This window comes from Lactuca sativa, chromosome 7 (genome assembly GCF_002870075.4).
Source record: "Lactuca sativa cultivar Salinas chromosome 7, Lsat_Salinas_v11, whole genome shotgun sequence".
Classification (NCBI taxonomy): domain Eukaryota; kingdom Viridiplantae; phylum Streptophyta; class Magnoliopsida; order Asterales; family Asteraceae; genus Lactuca; species Lactuca sativa.
In genome coordinates, this window is record NC_056629.2 from 78,132,727 (window position 1) to 78,149,612 (window position 16,886).

The 16,886-nt window shown below is 36.5% G+C and overlaps 1 protein-coding gene across 1 annotated transcript; it reads right to left on the reverse strand.

The window, feature by feature from the left end:
• Positions 1-8,062: 8,062 nt before the first annotated feature.
• Positions 8,063-14,223, reverse strand: LOC111879586 (probable 1-deoxy-D-xylulose-5-phosphate synthase 2, chloroplastic). The gene is made up of 10 exons (XM_023876052.3): positions 14,073-14,223; positions 13,768-13,935; positions 11,894-12,058; positions 11,648-11,798; positions 10,049-10,320; positions 9,638-9,911; positions 9,254-9,561; positions 8,883-9,164; positions 8,503-8,787; positions 8,063-8,401 (listed from the first exon to the last, which is right to left on the reverse strand). The coding sequence occupies exons 1-10, from the start codon at positions 14,193-14,195 to the stop codon at positions 8,249-8,251; spliced, it is 2,181 nt and encodes a 726-aa protein (XP_023731820.1). The 5' UTR covers positions 14,196-14,223; the 3' UTR covers positions 8,063-8,248.
• Positions 14,224-16,886: the final 2,663 nt, after the last annotated feature.

A 16,886-nucleotide genomic window follows, 5' to 3' on the forward strand; every position in this document is an offset into this window, starting at 1 on the left:
TTATGGGTGAACATCGATCTCGTGGTGTTTAGTTACCCAAGGGCTAAGGTGTACGTCGACCATGCTCCAACACTTTTTAGTGCTGACAAGGAACTTGTTGATGTCCTAGAGAAGATCAACATCAACGGTGAAGATTGGCTTGACTGCTTCTTGGCTGCCGGTGGAATGAGCGCCGCTTGGAGGGCTCGTGGGAAAATGCCTGAGTTTTTCGTCGAGATAGATGGTATTGTGCTTCTCAGACTACTCGCGGGAAAATGCCTGAGTTTTTCGTCGAGATAAATCGGCAACGCACGTTTAAATCGGTATTTTGGTTAACCGTCATTGTATTTTGTTTTGTTGCCAGGTGTGGAGGAGGTTATTTCTTTAGAGAAAACTCTTCAGTGTCTATTCGAAGGTGAGCTTTAGTGTCGTGATGTCGATCTTGTAGAGGCTCTTCCACCCCTTGTGTATGGTCGAGGAATCGAGGCTACCGTCGGTTCTAACAGTGCTGCCGGCACCGACGAGGATCCAGATCTGCAGGACATTGTTGTCATTAGCGTTTCTCATAAGGATCCTACACCTCCTGGGTCCCCAAGGATTCTTTGCAATGTCAAGAGGCGTTCTGCTTTCTTGGAAGCCTCTTTTGGTGGTCGAACTGAGGCGGCCAGCACCGTGCCCCCTCTTCGTAAGAAACGTAATATGAGTTTCTTACTAGGAGGTACTAAGGATTCCAACCGTGTCCCCAATGAAAGTCCTCTGAAACTGCTGGAAGGGGGCACAAATCAGGGAGACTGAACCGCCTTGTCATACAGAAGAAGAAAACACCGACGAAACCAGTCCTGTTCCCACGACTGGAGGAGCCGAGGCGAAGACTGGATCTTTTCCTTCCCAAGGTCTCGCATCAACCTCTTCTGGTAAAACCGCAACCATCCCCCTTCTTGTGGGTTCTCATCCGGATGCCTACAAGCCAGCTTGGAGGCTAACTTCCCAAGACCTTGTCTCTGATCACGACACCGCTCTTGAGTGGTGTCGACACACTTTTCCTCCTGCTACAACTAAGGTCTTAACAGAAAAAATGTTTTTCACTACCACATATATTCTTGTTGTTTGGTTGCTTTGTGTATGGTTTATGTGGGCCATCACATAGTACTTACGCAAGGTTCGCTTGTACCCCTGGTTTGATTTCTGTTATTTGTGAACTCTTTATGTTTTACTAATGCTAGTCTTTGAGAAATTTGTTCTAATTTGCTTCTTAAAGACCCTAGGTTTAGCCAAGATCGTCATCTTGAGGCTCACCCGGTTTTGTATTTCTCATTAGTGGAAGGTTATGACCCTTCTATACTTAATGTCACATGTTCTTTCGTATGTTTGCTATAATGTAATTGGTGAACATGTTTTGGGAGAAAGGTTATGAGCCTTTTTTATAAAAAAAACTCTCTAGCTGCCTCCTTGTAACGATTTCGCTCGTGTGATGTTGGATGATCATTCCTTTTCTCACACGGTAATGTACATAGCCTGTTTGTTTTAATTTTCAAGCTTGAAAATAAGGAGCATCTGAATTTCCCGATCTGTTTACTCTAGTTTTGTTTAGAGAGTTATAAGACGGTAAGTAGTAAAGTAATTTACATGTCAATACTAATATACAATGCCTTTGCTAGCATTGAATCTATCTTTAACACTCGTTTAAGAATAAAATTGACGCAGGCTCTATGGATTCCAAGTTCTTGGAATGGCACGCTTGTCCTGGGCTTCTAGGACATAAGCACCATTCTTATGGGCTTCCACAATTTTGTATGGCCCTTCCCAAGTAAAATTGAGTTTCCCCAATAGCTCGGAATGATTGGACTCGATTTTCCGTAGTACCCATTCTCCAACTTTGAAATTCTTGACCTGGACTTGTCGGTTGTAATAGTTCTCGGTACGCAATTTATACAGATCTTGGCACATCTGTGCGGCCTCGCGTTTTTCTCCGAGCATGTAGAGGTCTTGGCGTCGTCCCTCTTTGTTCGCTGCTTCCTCGAAACTTTATGTTCGCAAGGAGCCTGCCACTATTTCCAGGGGAGGACTGCTTATGTTCCATAAGTTACACTAAATGAGGTTTCTCCTATACTTGACCTTGTTGTGGTACGATATGACCACAGCACGGTCGGGAGCTCATCCACCCATGCAGACTTTGATCTGAGTAACCTTTTCTTCAAACCATTGACTATGGTTTTGTTTGATATCTCAGTCTGTCCGTTGGCCTGAGGGTGCGCCACTGGTGTGAACCGGCGATGGATTTTCTTGTCTTCGCACCACTCCTTGAAGGGACTTCCTTCAAATTGCGTATTGTTGTCACTTATGAGGATCCTAGTAGTGCCAAAAGAGGCCAATATGTTCTTGGTCATAAACTTTATCATTTGCTTGCCAGTGACGGTGGCCAGTGGTTCCGTCTCTATCCATTGGTTAAAATAATCCACGGCTACCAACTAAAACTTCACGCCCCCCGGCGCTGGTAGCAATGGTCCTACTATGTCGATCCCGCATTGATGGAAGGGCCAGGGGCTGGTGATGTTAGTTATAGGAATGGCAGGTTGATTTTGGAAAGGAGTAAATGCTTGGCACTCTTTGCATCTCTTGGTTAGGGTTACGTCATCGTTGTACACATCTGGCCAATATACCCCTAGGAGGAGTATTTTGCTTGTGAGTGCACGAGCACCTTCGTGTGTTGCTGCGTCCCTGGAATGGCTTTCTTCGAGGAATGCATGTCCATCTGTTTCAGATATGCACTTGATCCATGTGCTTAAATACCCTCTTCAGTACAGTTGGTTGTCCCTGATTGCAATTTTTGGTGCTCTGATTTTGACTTTTCTCGCCTCCTCTGGGTCGTCTGGGAGTACGCCATGGCACAAGTAATCGACATAGGGTTTGGTCCATTCTGGAGGAGCTGATATTGTATTAACCTTTTGGTTATCGATACTTCTCTCCGGGGGTACTTCAACTAACACTTTCTATGTTAGGTGATCATATGAAGTAGAGGTCAGTTTGCTGAGAGCGTACACCCTTGCGCTTTTTTCCCTGGGAGATTTGTTTTATTGAAAAACTTTTGAATGTGTTGGTTAAGTTACAGACTGCATCTAGGTATTTATGCATCCTAGGGCCTTTTGCCTCATATGTTCCGTTTATTTGGTTTTTGACAAGTAACGAATCACTGAGGGCCGCTAGTTGTTATGCGCCAACCTCCTTGGCTAGCCTCAGACCTGCTAAGAGTGCTTCATACTCTGCCTCGTTGTTTGATACTTGGAAGTCGAACCGCAACACGTAACTGATCTCTTCACCCTTGGGGCTTTGTAGGATCAGGCATGCACCTGGACCTTTCTTACTTGTTGCGCCATTGGTGTATAGCTTCCAGAGTTCTTTGTCGGCTTCAGGCTCGAGTGGGTCGACGGAGATTGTCGTCGGCACTCCCTTAATGGTATCTGGAATTTCAACCAGGAAATTTGTGAAGGCCTAGGCCTTGATGCTAGTCTGGGGGTGGTAACGGATATCATGTTTTCCTTGCTTTATCGGATAACTAGTAATCTAATGGTCACAAAATTACTAGGTGTCAAGTTTGTGTGATTTAATAATCACTAAGCTACACAGAACATGACTTCAATCAATTTAAGTATCAAATATTAGCATTTTAGGTATTAACAATGAAGCACAAGCATATAACCAACTAGTATAATCCATAATTAATATGCTAATCCATGAGTTGAAGTTTCATCTAGCTAAACAGAAGTAGCCAGATTTAGCTACTCGTGGCTAAATTCATACACACAGATTTAATATTTAAAAACATAGTTAAATGTACCAACGTAAAGTAAAAGTTATGATCTTCAATCACTTCTTCTTCCTTGGTTGTTAAAACTTGAATTCTCCGCTTTATTTCCCTTCGGAAATCATCTTCTAAACCCTTCAATCTCCAAAAGAACTCCTAAATTCATAAGCACCAAGGATATATATATATATATATATATATATATATATATATATATATATATATATATATATATATATATATATCGTAATTTACCCTGCTCAGGTCGTGAGAGAAGGCTTCTCACGTCGTGAGCTCGATCATAATCCATATCGAACACATATTCTATCCTCCGAATATTTATCTTCTAGAATGTTGGAACTCATGTCGTGAGAGATAATTCCTCACATCGTGAGGTCGTCTTGTAGATGAAAAATTCATCTTTTAAGCTCCAATACTCCAAAGTTCCGTTACTTGTTGCTTTTGGTCCTTTTTCTCAAAAATGCTCCTTTTGGCTGTAAGATACAATTCAATCTCATAAGTACCATTTATCTTTGCAAATAACCAAAATATGTAAAAAAAAAAAATTATTCAAATATTGCCTAAAAATATGTATAAATATGACAATATTAATATATAAAAATCTCAGGTCTCAAAAAAACTAAATGAGCTCAAAATTAATGGTTTTTGGGTCTCAGATCCTAAATCCTTCAAACAAGCTTCTGTTAAATGTTTCACTGATAGATTTGTTGATCCCATTCGATCCAGGTCACGGTTCCTTAGTTTAAAATTTATAAAAAAAAAATGCCTTCCCATTCATTGCATATCTCGAAAAACCATTCACTATGCCTGAAATTAAAGCTACTATATGGAGTTGTGGTTCAGATCGTGCCCCTGATCCAAACGGGTTATCATTCTCCTTTTTAAAACAACACTGGTAAAAATTTGCTTTTAACTTCTATTATGCTATCAAACATTTTGAAGCCACTAAAACTATTGATAAAGGTTTTAATTCTTCCTTCATCTGTAACTTCCCAAAAATTCATAGTAAAATTTTCATTTTTAAAACAATAAATCATACAAACAAGTTGTTCTAAAATGATCAAAGTGAATATAATATTTAAACATCAAGGTAATATTCTTAATTGCAAATGCAGAAAACTTTGGGGGATGCTGTGCAGTCACGTCGGGCCCTTCCCTTTTGAAATGGAAGTACCCGAAACCATAATTATGAAACCGTAAGCACAAAGCTTAGTGAGTTCCCCAAAATACCACATGCAATACATATATGTCAGCTCAAGGCTATACCGGGTCTTTTTCATCCCCAAGTTTATTTCAACTCATATGTCAGCACAAGGTTGTACCGGGTATATTTCATCCCCGGTTCTAATTCACCTCCGAGTGTATTTCAACTCATATGTTAGCACAAGGCTATACCGTTTCTATTTCACCCCACATATATATTGAAAACAGGCATAGAACACATACAACACATAGGAGAATCACACGGACAGCTAGCATACATATACCAATAATCCATGGGCCAGCATTGGTGCCTTCGACCCGCCAAACATCGGGAAGAGTCTCACCTGAATCACGATGCTGACTAAAACATCGTGCAACGCCGCATTGATAACAACCAACATTTCTCCTTCTCTCTCTCCGCCCAAAGATGAGTGCAAAGAACCTCGTAACAATCCACACAAGACAGAATCTAAGTCTACCTTCTTAAAATAGATATTAACCAAAAAGCCAACCCATGCCAAAAGTCAATGGCCAACGTTGACATTAGTCAACTGCTACGTCATGGCCACCTATGGCCACATCGTGTGTAACACTCGTTTCAGGTATCAATTACTTTTCAAAATTTTAGGGTTTTAGACTGGAACTCAACGAGTTGGGGAGCTCCAACTCGTCGAGTAGTGATCACTTGTGGGACGCGGGATTTAGGACCTACTCGACGAGTTGGAAGGCCCAACTCGACGAGTAGGCACTGTAAAGGAAAACCCTAAATTTTAGGGTTTCCACCCTATATAATCTCCTTAAAACCTTGAGGCTGACCTTCTATCAACCTCCAAACCCTAAGAACACCAGTGTTAAACCCTAATCTCCATTTTCTCTCATTGTGTGAGCTAGAGTGACTTGTGGAGCTTAAGAAGAAGAAGAAGATAGTGAGAAGAATGAGAAGATCCAACAAACAAAGCCCTCACTCTTGATCTTGACCATCTTGTGGACTATTGTAAGCATTCAAAATTTGATTATTATCTTAGAGTACGGATAGATCTTAAGTTTACTCTTCATTTCCTATCATTCTTGTTGATTGCATGCATGGGGTTCATAAAGTTTGCAACTTTATGAATCTCCAAGGCAAAATGGTCATATAATGGGCTAGATCTAGCTTTTGGTCAAGCATGGAGGTCATGCATGGATTTTAGGGCATATTTTCCCTTTTTGGTCATTTTGAATTCAAGACATGCATTGGACATGCATGTCCATAAAGTCTCCATCTTTGGAACGTTTTAAGGGCTAGAACCTCTTCTGGAAAGAAGGGATTCCAAATCCCTAGAGTCTTGAACAATATGGCTAAGCTTTTGAGCCTTCCAACATTTGTTAAGTGTTTAGAGCATACGGAGTGTTTCTAGGGGATAAAGTTTCAAACTTTATCCTGCTAGACACCTTTAGAATTCAGATCTAATCCCTAAAGTCCTTGCAATCAATGTATCATCCGAATAAGCAAACAAGGGGAAAACTCGACAAGTTGCTCTGGCAACTCGACGAGTTAGATCGGGCTTCCCAATCTACTAGATATGAGTGAATTCGACGAGATGATGAGACAAATCGACGAGTTGGCTAGGGTTTGTCCCGATTTCCTAGACTCTAAAGGAACTCGACGAGCTGCTATATGCACTCGACGAGTTAGGGGTCAACATGGACTATTGACCTTAACTATTGACATGGACTTTGACCAGGGTTGACCAAGTTTGACCATAATTGTATTTCTGGTATTTCGGGATTTTGACAAAACTAGTCACGTAATGATTGTAGGCAGTTGATTTGGAGTTGTGCGTTGGGACTTATCCGATCTTATCTTATCAGTTCAGTATTTTGAGAAGGTGAGTCTCCTCGCGATACCAATGGGTCGAAGGCACCAAGACCGACCCATTTTATGGTATGTGGTACACTAGTTGATGTAGTGGTATGTGGCATATTAGCAGGTTATGGGCTAGGAGGTATGCTAGTTGTATATGTGGTATACTCGTATGGAAAACCATGAGAGAGCCCATGGCACCTGGATGTAACACCATATGGAGAGCCCATGGCTTTCCTATCAAAGACCATGGGAGAGCCCATGGCACTTAGGTGTAAGACCATGTGGGGAGCTCATGGCAACCTGGAGTAAGACCACAGGGGGAGCCCACGACATCCCTATATGTTGTATGCATGGCTTATATGGTTTATGTAGCTTTTATAGCTAATATGGATTATATGATTATGTTGATTGTGTGAGGTATGCTCTAGGGAACTCACTAAGCATTAGCTTACAGTTTGTTGATTTGTTTCAGGTACTTCTGAGCCCAAGGGCAAGGGCAAGGCTTGATGGTGCGGCATGCACTCTCCGACATCTGATTTGATGGGACACTCTGATGTTTGAAATAAAATGTTAATTTTATGAATTTGAAAACAATTGTTCTTGAGATTTTGTGGTTTATTGGAATTGATTGATTACTTAAAAATGAAAATTTTCTTTTTGAAATTTGGGTCGTTACATCATGGCCCTCCAGCAACAGTCCATTGTGATATCCTTATCGTCATGCCTTGGTGAACTGGTACCGATAATCAGGTTTTATATTGAGTAGATGTGTAATAGGTGTTGAATTGTGTATAGTAAAACTAGGCATGTGGTTTATGAGATAGAAAGTAAGCATGAGGAAAGTCGATGTTCTTTCATTTTTTATGGGTTTTTCAAAGACTAGTTTGAAATTTGATTTATTCTTTTTAGTAGTTAGTAATTTTTAGTAACATATAACTTAATATATTTTTTTAATATTATTGGATTAGAGTTATTTGTTTTAGACAAGAGAATCATCAGTATTTTTAGATATGATTTAATTTATTTGTTTTATACTAGGACCCCGGCTTGAGTTTTGTCATGGATCCGCCTATGGCAGCAAGCGAACTTCTTCAAGCTATCAACATCTCACATAAGATGCATAGCCGTAACACTTGGTTGATAAACATGAATCAACTACAAAATGAAAGGGCATTTCAACAATACAACTAAATTATATTTTGTTGGACCAATTTAAGATATGATTTCACTTGATCATTTGTTAATCCAATTATAAAGAGAAAATGATAATTTGCTATCCACAATAGCTAGCAACAATTAATGTATATGTGATCAAAAGAGAATCAGGCAACACTATTGCCTCATGCTAACCTTAATTCTCTCGAGACTAATGAATATCTATCAGGGAAGGACTTCAACTATACATTCAAAAGATGTGATATCTGGTTGCTCTTGCCAATCAACGACAAAGCCGTTGCTGCAATATGCCTTGGGGTGAGACCAACCTCTTCAAGCTGGTGATTTTTTGCTCCATGTTCAATATACCTATCGGGTAACATCATTGCCCTCCACTACAACAAGTCAAAGATAATGCAAACCAAGATAAGTACAACTCTTTTTTGTTATATAACAAAAAGTCGGAGATCATCATTAGCGAATTAACCACATTTACCTTGAGATTGCCATCGAATAATCCATTCATTGCCAAGAAATGAGAAACATGAGAACCGAATCCTCCTATAGATCCTTCTTCAACAGTTATTATGACCTCATGTTCTCTTGCTAATTTCTTGATCAAATTTCCATCGAGTGGTTTGCAAAATCGAGCATCTGCCACAGTCACTGAGATACCGATCTCTTGAAGTAGTTCTCTTGCTGCTAAACAACTTTGTACTATGGTTCCATATCCCAATAACGCCACTCTACTTCCTTCCTTAAGAACTCTTCCCCTACCAACCTATCTCAAATTTACAAGTCAATATTAGTATTAGCTAATTATGGTGATCATATATATAAGGCAAAAGGTTATCTCATTACTCAAAACTGAAGTACCTCAATAGGGGTTCCTTTGTTATTAAGTGGAAGAAATGAACCTATTCCATTGCCTCTCGGGTACCTAAAGCAACTTGGACCATCATCAATGGCAGCAGCTGTGGCAACCATGTGCATGAGCTCAGACTCACACGAAGGAGCCATCACCACCATGTTTGGTAAACAAGCCATGAAAGTTGTATCGAATGAACCACAATGAGTTGGCCCATCTGCTCCAACCAAACCGGCTCTATCAATAGCAAATCTCACTGGAAGCTTCTGAAGATCCACATCATGAACTACCTGAACGATATAAACATTGTTACAACCAAGATTCATAAATAAAAAATAAAAATAAACCACCCTTATTAAGAAAATGCCAAAGATCTTACTTGATCATAACCTCTTTGTAAGAAAGATGAATAAATGGCACAAAATGGTTTGAGGCCTTCGGTTGCTAAACCTGCAGCGAAGGTAACAGCATGCTGCTCAGCGATACCAACATCAAAACATCTCAACGGAAACTGTTTTTCGAATGTGTTAAGCCCTGTGCCTCCTCCCATAGCCGCATGAATAGCTATTATTTTATCATCTCCTTCTGCTTCAGCCACCAATGAATCCGCAAAATATTGGGTATATGAGAGCGTTTTCATCTTGTTTTTCACTTGTTTACCCGTTTGAGTATCAAATTTCACAACACCTATAACAAAAACTACATTAGCAATTGTTCACTTTTTATATTTTAGTTTTGTTACAAAACACAAATACGTACATACCATGCATTTTGTCAGACGCAATTTCAGCAGGATGATAGCCTTTGCCTTTCTCGGTGACAATATGGATGAGAACAGGTCCTGGATCTTGTATGGACTTAATCTTGTTGAAAACATCGACAAGATCTTCAAGATTGTGTCCATCTATTGGACCAACATAGTTGAGCCCAAGATCTTCAAACATGGAAGCTCCATGATCACCCACCATTTCTTTCATACAAGAATCCATTTTTGTGGCAATTTCATGTGTTCTATCCCCCAGTTTTGTCGTTACTCCCTGTTTATGACAATACCATGCATTTAAGTTTTAGTTTTCTAACATTCTAGTCGAAGTCTAGTTTTCATATATTGGATGAATGCATGTACGTAAGATATTTGACATGTAAAAACAAGAAAGATACAAAGAAGTTGCACCTTTGCAACTTCACGAAGTTGGTGAAACTTCCGGCTAGTTTGCAGCTTTGTGAGGCACCGACTGAGAGCCCCAACAGGCGTCGCCGGACCATTAAGAGTAGCGGTGGGGAGGGAGACTTGGCGGTTGTCATTCAAGACAACAATGAGATTGGAATTCGTGTAGCCGGCATTGTTCATTGCTTCGTATGCTTGTCCTGCAGTCATGGCTCCATCGCCGATCACTGCAATTACATGGTTGTTTTTGCCCAGCAAATCTCTACCAATAGCCATTCCTGTTTTATAATTAATTTAATTTAGTTATTGATGTCTTGGTTATTTTGCAAACTGATGATGATTCGTTAAAAAGTTAGTACTTTTTGTTTGAAAAATTGTAAATAGTTTCATGTTAATTATTTTAGAAGGACTCGTTTTCAAATCCGCCTACAACTAATTTACGGTAAATACGATATTTTAAAAAGATTCATTAATTTGTTTTCTGCATCTTGATTATGTTATTTTTTATTTTGTAACATTTGGTTATAAATAATGAAATTTTATTGAACTATAACAAGTTCAACATTGTATTTCTTTCTTCTAACTTTGAAAAATAATAAATATAATGATAACAAGATTGGAGCTTTTACTATTAAAATTCAAAATCAGAGATTAATTTCTTAAGATTATAACGTAACAAATCTCATAATTCAAATAAGTTGAATAACTTTTTTGTTCAAAACTATGAAAAATTTACCGTATATATTAATTAATACTAGACTCACAATTACAAACATTAAAAGTTTTCTAAAACTATGATTAAAATTCAAAAAACAAAAACTTATCTATTCTAATAAATGAAAGTTTTTTTTTCTTGTCAAATGTCACTCTCTCATTCATTTTGCCAAATGTCATTTTGTGGTTACTTTGAATTAATTTTTTTTTCCATATGTTAATTTTATAGATTTTCCTATTTTATAAATTCCACATAATATTTTAATTAATAATTGCATTTAATATATTAATAAAATATATCAATTTCATTAATAAACTTACCTTTTAATTTTAAAATTTTCAAACTAAAACTCATTAGGGTTTTTTTCATTAAATTATTTGATTAAATTTGAAAGATAAAAAATATTTAAACTTTTATATTTAACTTTTTTTTTGAATTATCTCATATAATAAATATAATAAATGAATCTTCAAACTAATAATAAATATTCAGTAAAAAAATACAAAAAGCCTTCGCAAAATGTCTTTTTAAAAAATTAATGTTAGATTGAGAGGAGTGATAATGAAAGGCCAACTTGGCATGCCTAGACCTTTCCCTGTTGCCTTATAAATTAATAACCAATTAATTTTTTCCACAAAACTCAAAATAAATCTAATACTGATTTAAACGTGTTATTTTGCATTAAGTACAAATTTTTTTCGCCACGATTAAAACACTGTTTATATTTTTGTTTTTTTTTTTTTTCTAAATACTGATTTATGATAACAATTAACAAAGGGTTAGATGTTTCCCTTTCTTTGTTTCCTTTCCTTTCTAAGATCATCGAGTGTATGACATATATGAAATTAACAGTAGTTTAGATATTCGTTTCAAAAAAAAATGAATACTACCTAAACCAGCAGAAATGCTAGTAGAGCTATGGCCAACACCAAAAGCATCATGCGAACTCTCGTCTCTCTTAGGGAAGCCTGCAAGTCCACACGTTTGTCTGATAGAATCCATTTTCGATCTCCTTCCTGTCAATATTTTATGTGGATACGACTATATATGGAAATAATAAAAATGAGTATTGCTTTTTTATTCAAGAAAATAATATCGTAATGTAAATATTGCGAGTAAATCTTGTGATTCATTACCTGATGACCAACATCCCAAATGATCTTGTCGTCAGGGGTGTCAAAAACATAATGGAGGGAGATAGTTAATTCAACGACACCCAAATTTGAACTCAGGTGACCACCTGTTTTGGACACTGTATATACAATCTCTTCCCGTAGTTCATCAGCTAGATTTTCAAGCTCCTGTAATGGCATATTATTAACAAAAAAGATCACATAGTTTTTTATTTTTTTTATTACTTTTACTTTGATTACAATTTGTGTCCTTCAGAATGCTAAATGGGACCCTTTTCACATTTGTAGGATTGCAATCTTCACGTCGAAGAAAAAAAAACGTTGTTGATAAGTATATATGGGAATCAAATTGAGTTTGACTTTGATTTTAAAGCCATAATTGAATTTCCTTCCAAGATATTTTCATATTTGACAAAAAACAATCTCTAGTAAATCCTTTTATTTTATCAGATATTCAATTAAGCCCTAATAAACATGTCATTAATCCGTCATGGATAGAATATGAAAGCTTTTTATATTTATGATCCAAATTAATTAAAAGTATTTTTTTTAATTTCTTAATTTGAATATTATCTAATTACCTCGATATATATTTTTTGTTTGAAGAATTCTATTATCTTGATTTAATCTTATGGTATTACTTTGTTTGACGGAAAATATGCATTTTAAAAATAATTGTTTTTCGAAACTTTTTTATTGAGGTTTTTTCTTCTTCTAAATATAACAGTTTTTATATTTTTTTTTGACAAAGTATATGATTGTTTGACAAATATAACTTTTAGATTATTATTTTTAAAATATTGTAAAATAATATTATTTACAGTTACATCAAGACAATAAAAATATAATACTCTGAAATTATTACATTAAGATATAGTAAGATAATAAAATAATAATAATGAGTTAATAATTTTAAAAATACCCTTAATTTTTATTATATTTATGAAAAAAAAACGCTTTTATTTTGGACGTGTTCCGCAAAACTAACATGTACCGGGTATCGGTTAGCGGGTAGCTGGTAGCAGATAGCGTTTTATTTTAGAGCGTTTTATTTGGGTTAAAAATTAAACACTTCTGTCGCCAAATGAGAATTTATCTTTTTTACTAGCGTTTTCTTAAAAGCTAAAAAGTCAAAAGCTCTCAAAACATGGTGTGTCAAACACACCATTTATCATTGACTTGTTGGTGACCTAGCTACTTACCGGATAAATCTTAAATGTATAAACAATTACAAGTTTTTGGTAATTGCTAAGAATATTAAAACATAATTAAATTTAAAGTCAAAATACAAGAATTTTACTAAAGATTTCCCAATAAATTAAAATGGGTATAATAATCAAATTGTGAGGTCATAAAAAAAATAAACTATAACTTCTAGCCCACCGGTATTAGTTGTTGTCATTTTTTCTTAAGTTTGATGGTTCAAATCCGGCTCTGGACTTGAAATTAAAAACTAATTTTAAAAGTAGATTAGATTTGTTGTTGAAAAAAAAAAATTAATAATAGGTTTGGATTAAGGTGATTTATTCATTCAAACAATTAGATATCATGGTTTAAAAATTGACCGTGCATTGAATATAAAGCAATTATATTTGTAAACTCGTGGCCTTTTGTTTCGCAGAGTTCAAGTGATCATGTCTATGAAATCAACACCAATTTTTTAAGTTGTAGAAAAATGCATGTTGGATTTCTATGAGGCGAATGAAAGTTATATATCTTGATAATTTCATGAATGTGTGCAAACGGAAGGGTGGCCAAAAACTTCGTCTATCTATTTAGTATTTTTGTTAAACAGGTTTCATAATTTCCCTTAAATGTGCAAACTAACGCACCAGCATTATGACAAAAATACAACCTGAAAAACATTACGAATTTACCTCGACATTAAGATTCTTCATATGGATCGGGTAGTTAATAGTATCCAAAATCGGAGTGTTTGGTTTCTCCCCAGAGTACTTGAGAGTTGTTCCCATACTCCCATTCGTGGTTTTCATCTCTTCATGTTCATTTGGCTTGAACTTCGCTACTGCTACAATTCCCATAAACTAGTAAAACAGGAAACAGCATGATCATATTGTATATGTACGTACACAGTACACACAATGACACATATACGGGTACTTGTATGTGTGTACGTGTATTAACAATTCCAAACAAGAGACGAACAAAAAAAATGTAGAACCTTTCTCTTTTTCAGCCTCATGATTGTGTTGGATGATGGATTAAGCAAACTACAAGAACTGTAAAGATCTTGAGTTATATCTATGGAATGAAATGCAGCCTTCAAAGCACCATAAGAAGCCATTTGAGAGAGAGAGAGAGAGAGAGAGAGAGAGAGAGAGAGAGAGAGAGAGAGAGAGAGAGAGAGAGAGAGAGAGAGAGAGAGAGAGAGAGAGAGAGAGAGAGAGAGAGAGAGAGAGAGTTGTTTGATTTGATTTTCTGACGGTTTTAGAGCTTTCTTATAGGCCAATAGCAAGTGTATGGGTCCCATGCAGAACTTACAATTTGGTCGCCGAAATGAATAATGGAAATTTGTTTGATTTGATTTTCTGAGGGTTTTAGATTTCTTACATGCCAATAGCAAGAGTATGGACCCCATGCAGAATGACAATTTGGTCGCCTAAATTAATAATCGAGGCTGCTGAATTTTAGTGGAAAAATCTAGAGAGTATGTTGAAACTTGCACTAGCCCATATTGGCGGACCGGTTTTAAATCGGATTTAAAACAGCCCGATCATTTTAGGATCGGGCATGGAAATGGTTTTCTTTTTACTGATTTCGGATGATGTTAGACGGGTCATTTCTGGTTTTTCTCGGTCTAATCTTTCTTTGGGACCGGTCTTTGTCGATCCGGTCTTTTATGGGACCGATTTCAGAATAGTCCACATTTTTTTCGGACCGATCCCGGATGGGTCTCTGTAAAAACAATAAATAAGATCGATAGATTCTATATTAAAGACGCGAATAGAAGACAAGATTATAAATATTTGACACAACATATTATAAACTTAACAATCTCCCATTTTGTGTAAAATTCAGAAGGAGTGCATTTACTGTCTTCTCTTCTCCGCGTTAAACAGTTTTCGCCTTAAACTCAAAAGTGTGTTTCGGACACACAAGTGCTATCTAATCATATCCAAGAAGCATTTGAGGTCAGCCACAGTATTTTCTTTGCATGTTTCAGCCAAAGAAAGAATAGTCTTCAGAGCGGCTGTGGAGTAAAGGTGTTTGTCTCGTAAATTCAGGCTATGCAATAAAGTTATTATAAGCCATAAAAATGACTTTTAAATATAAGAAATTGTTTAGGATAAATAATCTTAACCGAGTTATAGTATACGTCGTAAATAGTGAGTTGGAGATATATTACTTATTAGCCCTAGTGAACTAAACGAAAAGTGGTCAACGTCGAGTTTAATAAGCTTAAAACGTTATATATATATATATATATATATATATATATATATATATATATATATATATATATATATATATATATATATATATATATATATATATATATATATGATAAAAATATAAAGCTTCATATTAAGATAAATAGTAAAAATCAACCAAATCGTCAGTACGTCATTAAAATTAGTGAGTAGAAACATATATATGGAAAGTACGCATAATCTTGATCTAAAAAATAAGCGTAGTAAGTAACAAAAATATAAGTTTCATAAAAATCAAAATTCATATGAAAGATATGAATTTTATAAAATATAAAAATCAGTCGCGGAGTTAAAAACTATTAAGGTCATACAGTACGGAGAGAATGGTTGACTTTTGGGTAAAGCAACTAAAAAGAAAATCATAGTACTCTTTAATTTAGGAATTTTGGTAAGAGGAACACCAAAATAAGAGTATGTACGAGAGAGTTATTATTTTTGAAAAATCATTAAAAGTTGTAAAATAGAGGCTAAAAATAAAAATCAGAATTAGCTTATAGAGTATAAAGGAAAATTGTAGATCTTGTCGAGAGTTTACCGGAGATATAAAGAATGTCGAAAACGGAGTCCTTATGAGGAAGTTGTGGAATTTACAAAATCTGCAATTTGAGCCCCGTGCAGTGTGCGCCAGGTTTGCGTCGGGTGTGCGTCGCATGATTCTAGAAGGTGAAAACGCAGTCCACAGAGTGCCCGACACATGACACAAAGTAGCTAGGGAGACGTAAGCTTGATATGCGCGGCATGCACCCTTTTTTCACACCACACACCCCTAAAATCGCCTATCAAAAGGCAGTAACCCTCATTCTCTTCCTCCACACCTCTTCTATCATTCTCTCGCGAATATCCCACCTGTAAACTTATTTTTCTTTCGTTTCTAGCCTGAGACGAAGCCATGTGTGTAACACCTGGTTCCTCGTACGTATGTAAATTCAAATAGCTCCATGTTTTGCTTTGGGTCTCGGCGAGTTGGAGGCCCAACTCGTCGAGTAGGCTCCACTTTTGATTGGGGGTTAAGTGACCTACTCGACGAGTCAAGAGACCGACTCGGTAAGTAGGGCTGTCTGAATGAAACCCTAATATTTGGGATTACACCCTATTTAAACAACTTATATTCAGGAGACTGACTTGTGCTACCCCTCGGGGTGTGAAATATGGTTTATTGTTTGTATTGTCTTTTTTCCCTCATTTTCGTTAGGCCCTGTGTGGCCTATGTTTTGGTAAATGTAATTGAACAAGCATGTCTTGGCATTTTGTGTTAATGCTTACGACTTGGTACTGTTTGTGTTCTAATTTTGGATTCTTTGGCCTTTCCGAATTTTCGACGTTTATGTTTGATATATTCTCTAATACATCGAGGTTTGATATATGTGTCATGCTCTAATACATTGGTATATTTGATATATGCCATGCTCTAATGCATTGGTGTATTTGTAACGCCGCAAAAATACCGGCTAAAAATTTCATTTTTAATTTAGGTTAATACATAAAAACATCATTACCAAACATTTATAATAATACTCCATGTCTGAAAACCGGTAATATCATAG

Coding starts and splice junctions, on each gene's coding strand:
- LOC111879586 (XM_023876052.3), bottom strand. CDS start 14,195: ATGGCTTCTTATGGTGCTTTGAAGGCTGCATTTCATTCCATAGATATA. Junction 11,799..11,893: donor TTTGGGATGTTGGTCATCAG/GTAATGAATCAC, acceptor TTCCATATATAG/TCGTATCCACATAAAATATT. Junction 9,165..9,253: donor TACAAAGAGGTTATGATCAA/GTAAGATCTTTG, acceptor TATATCGTTCAG/GTAGTTCATGATGTGGATCT.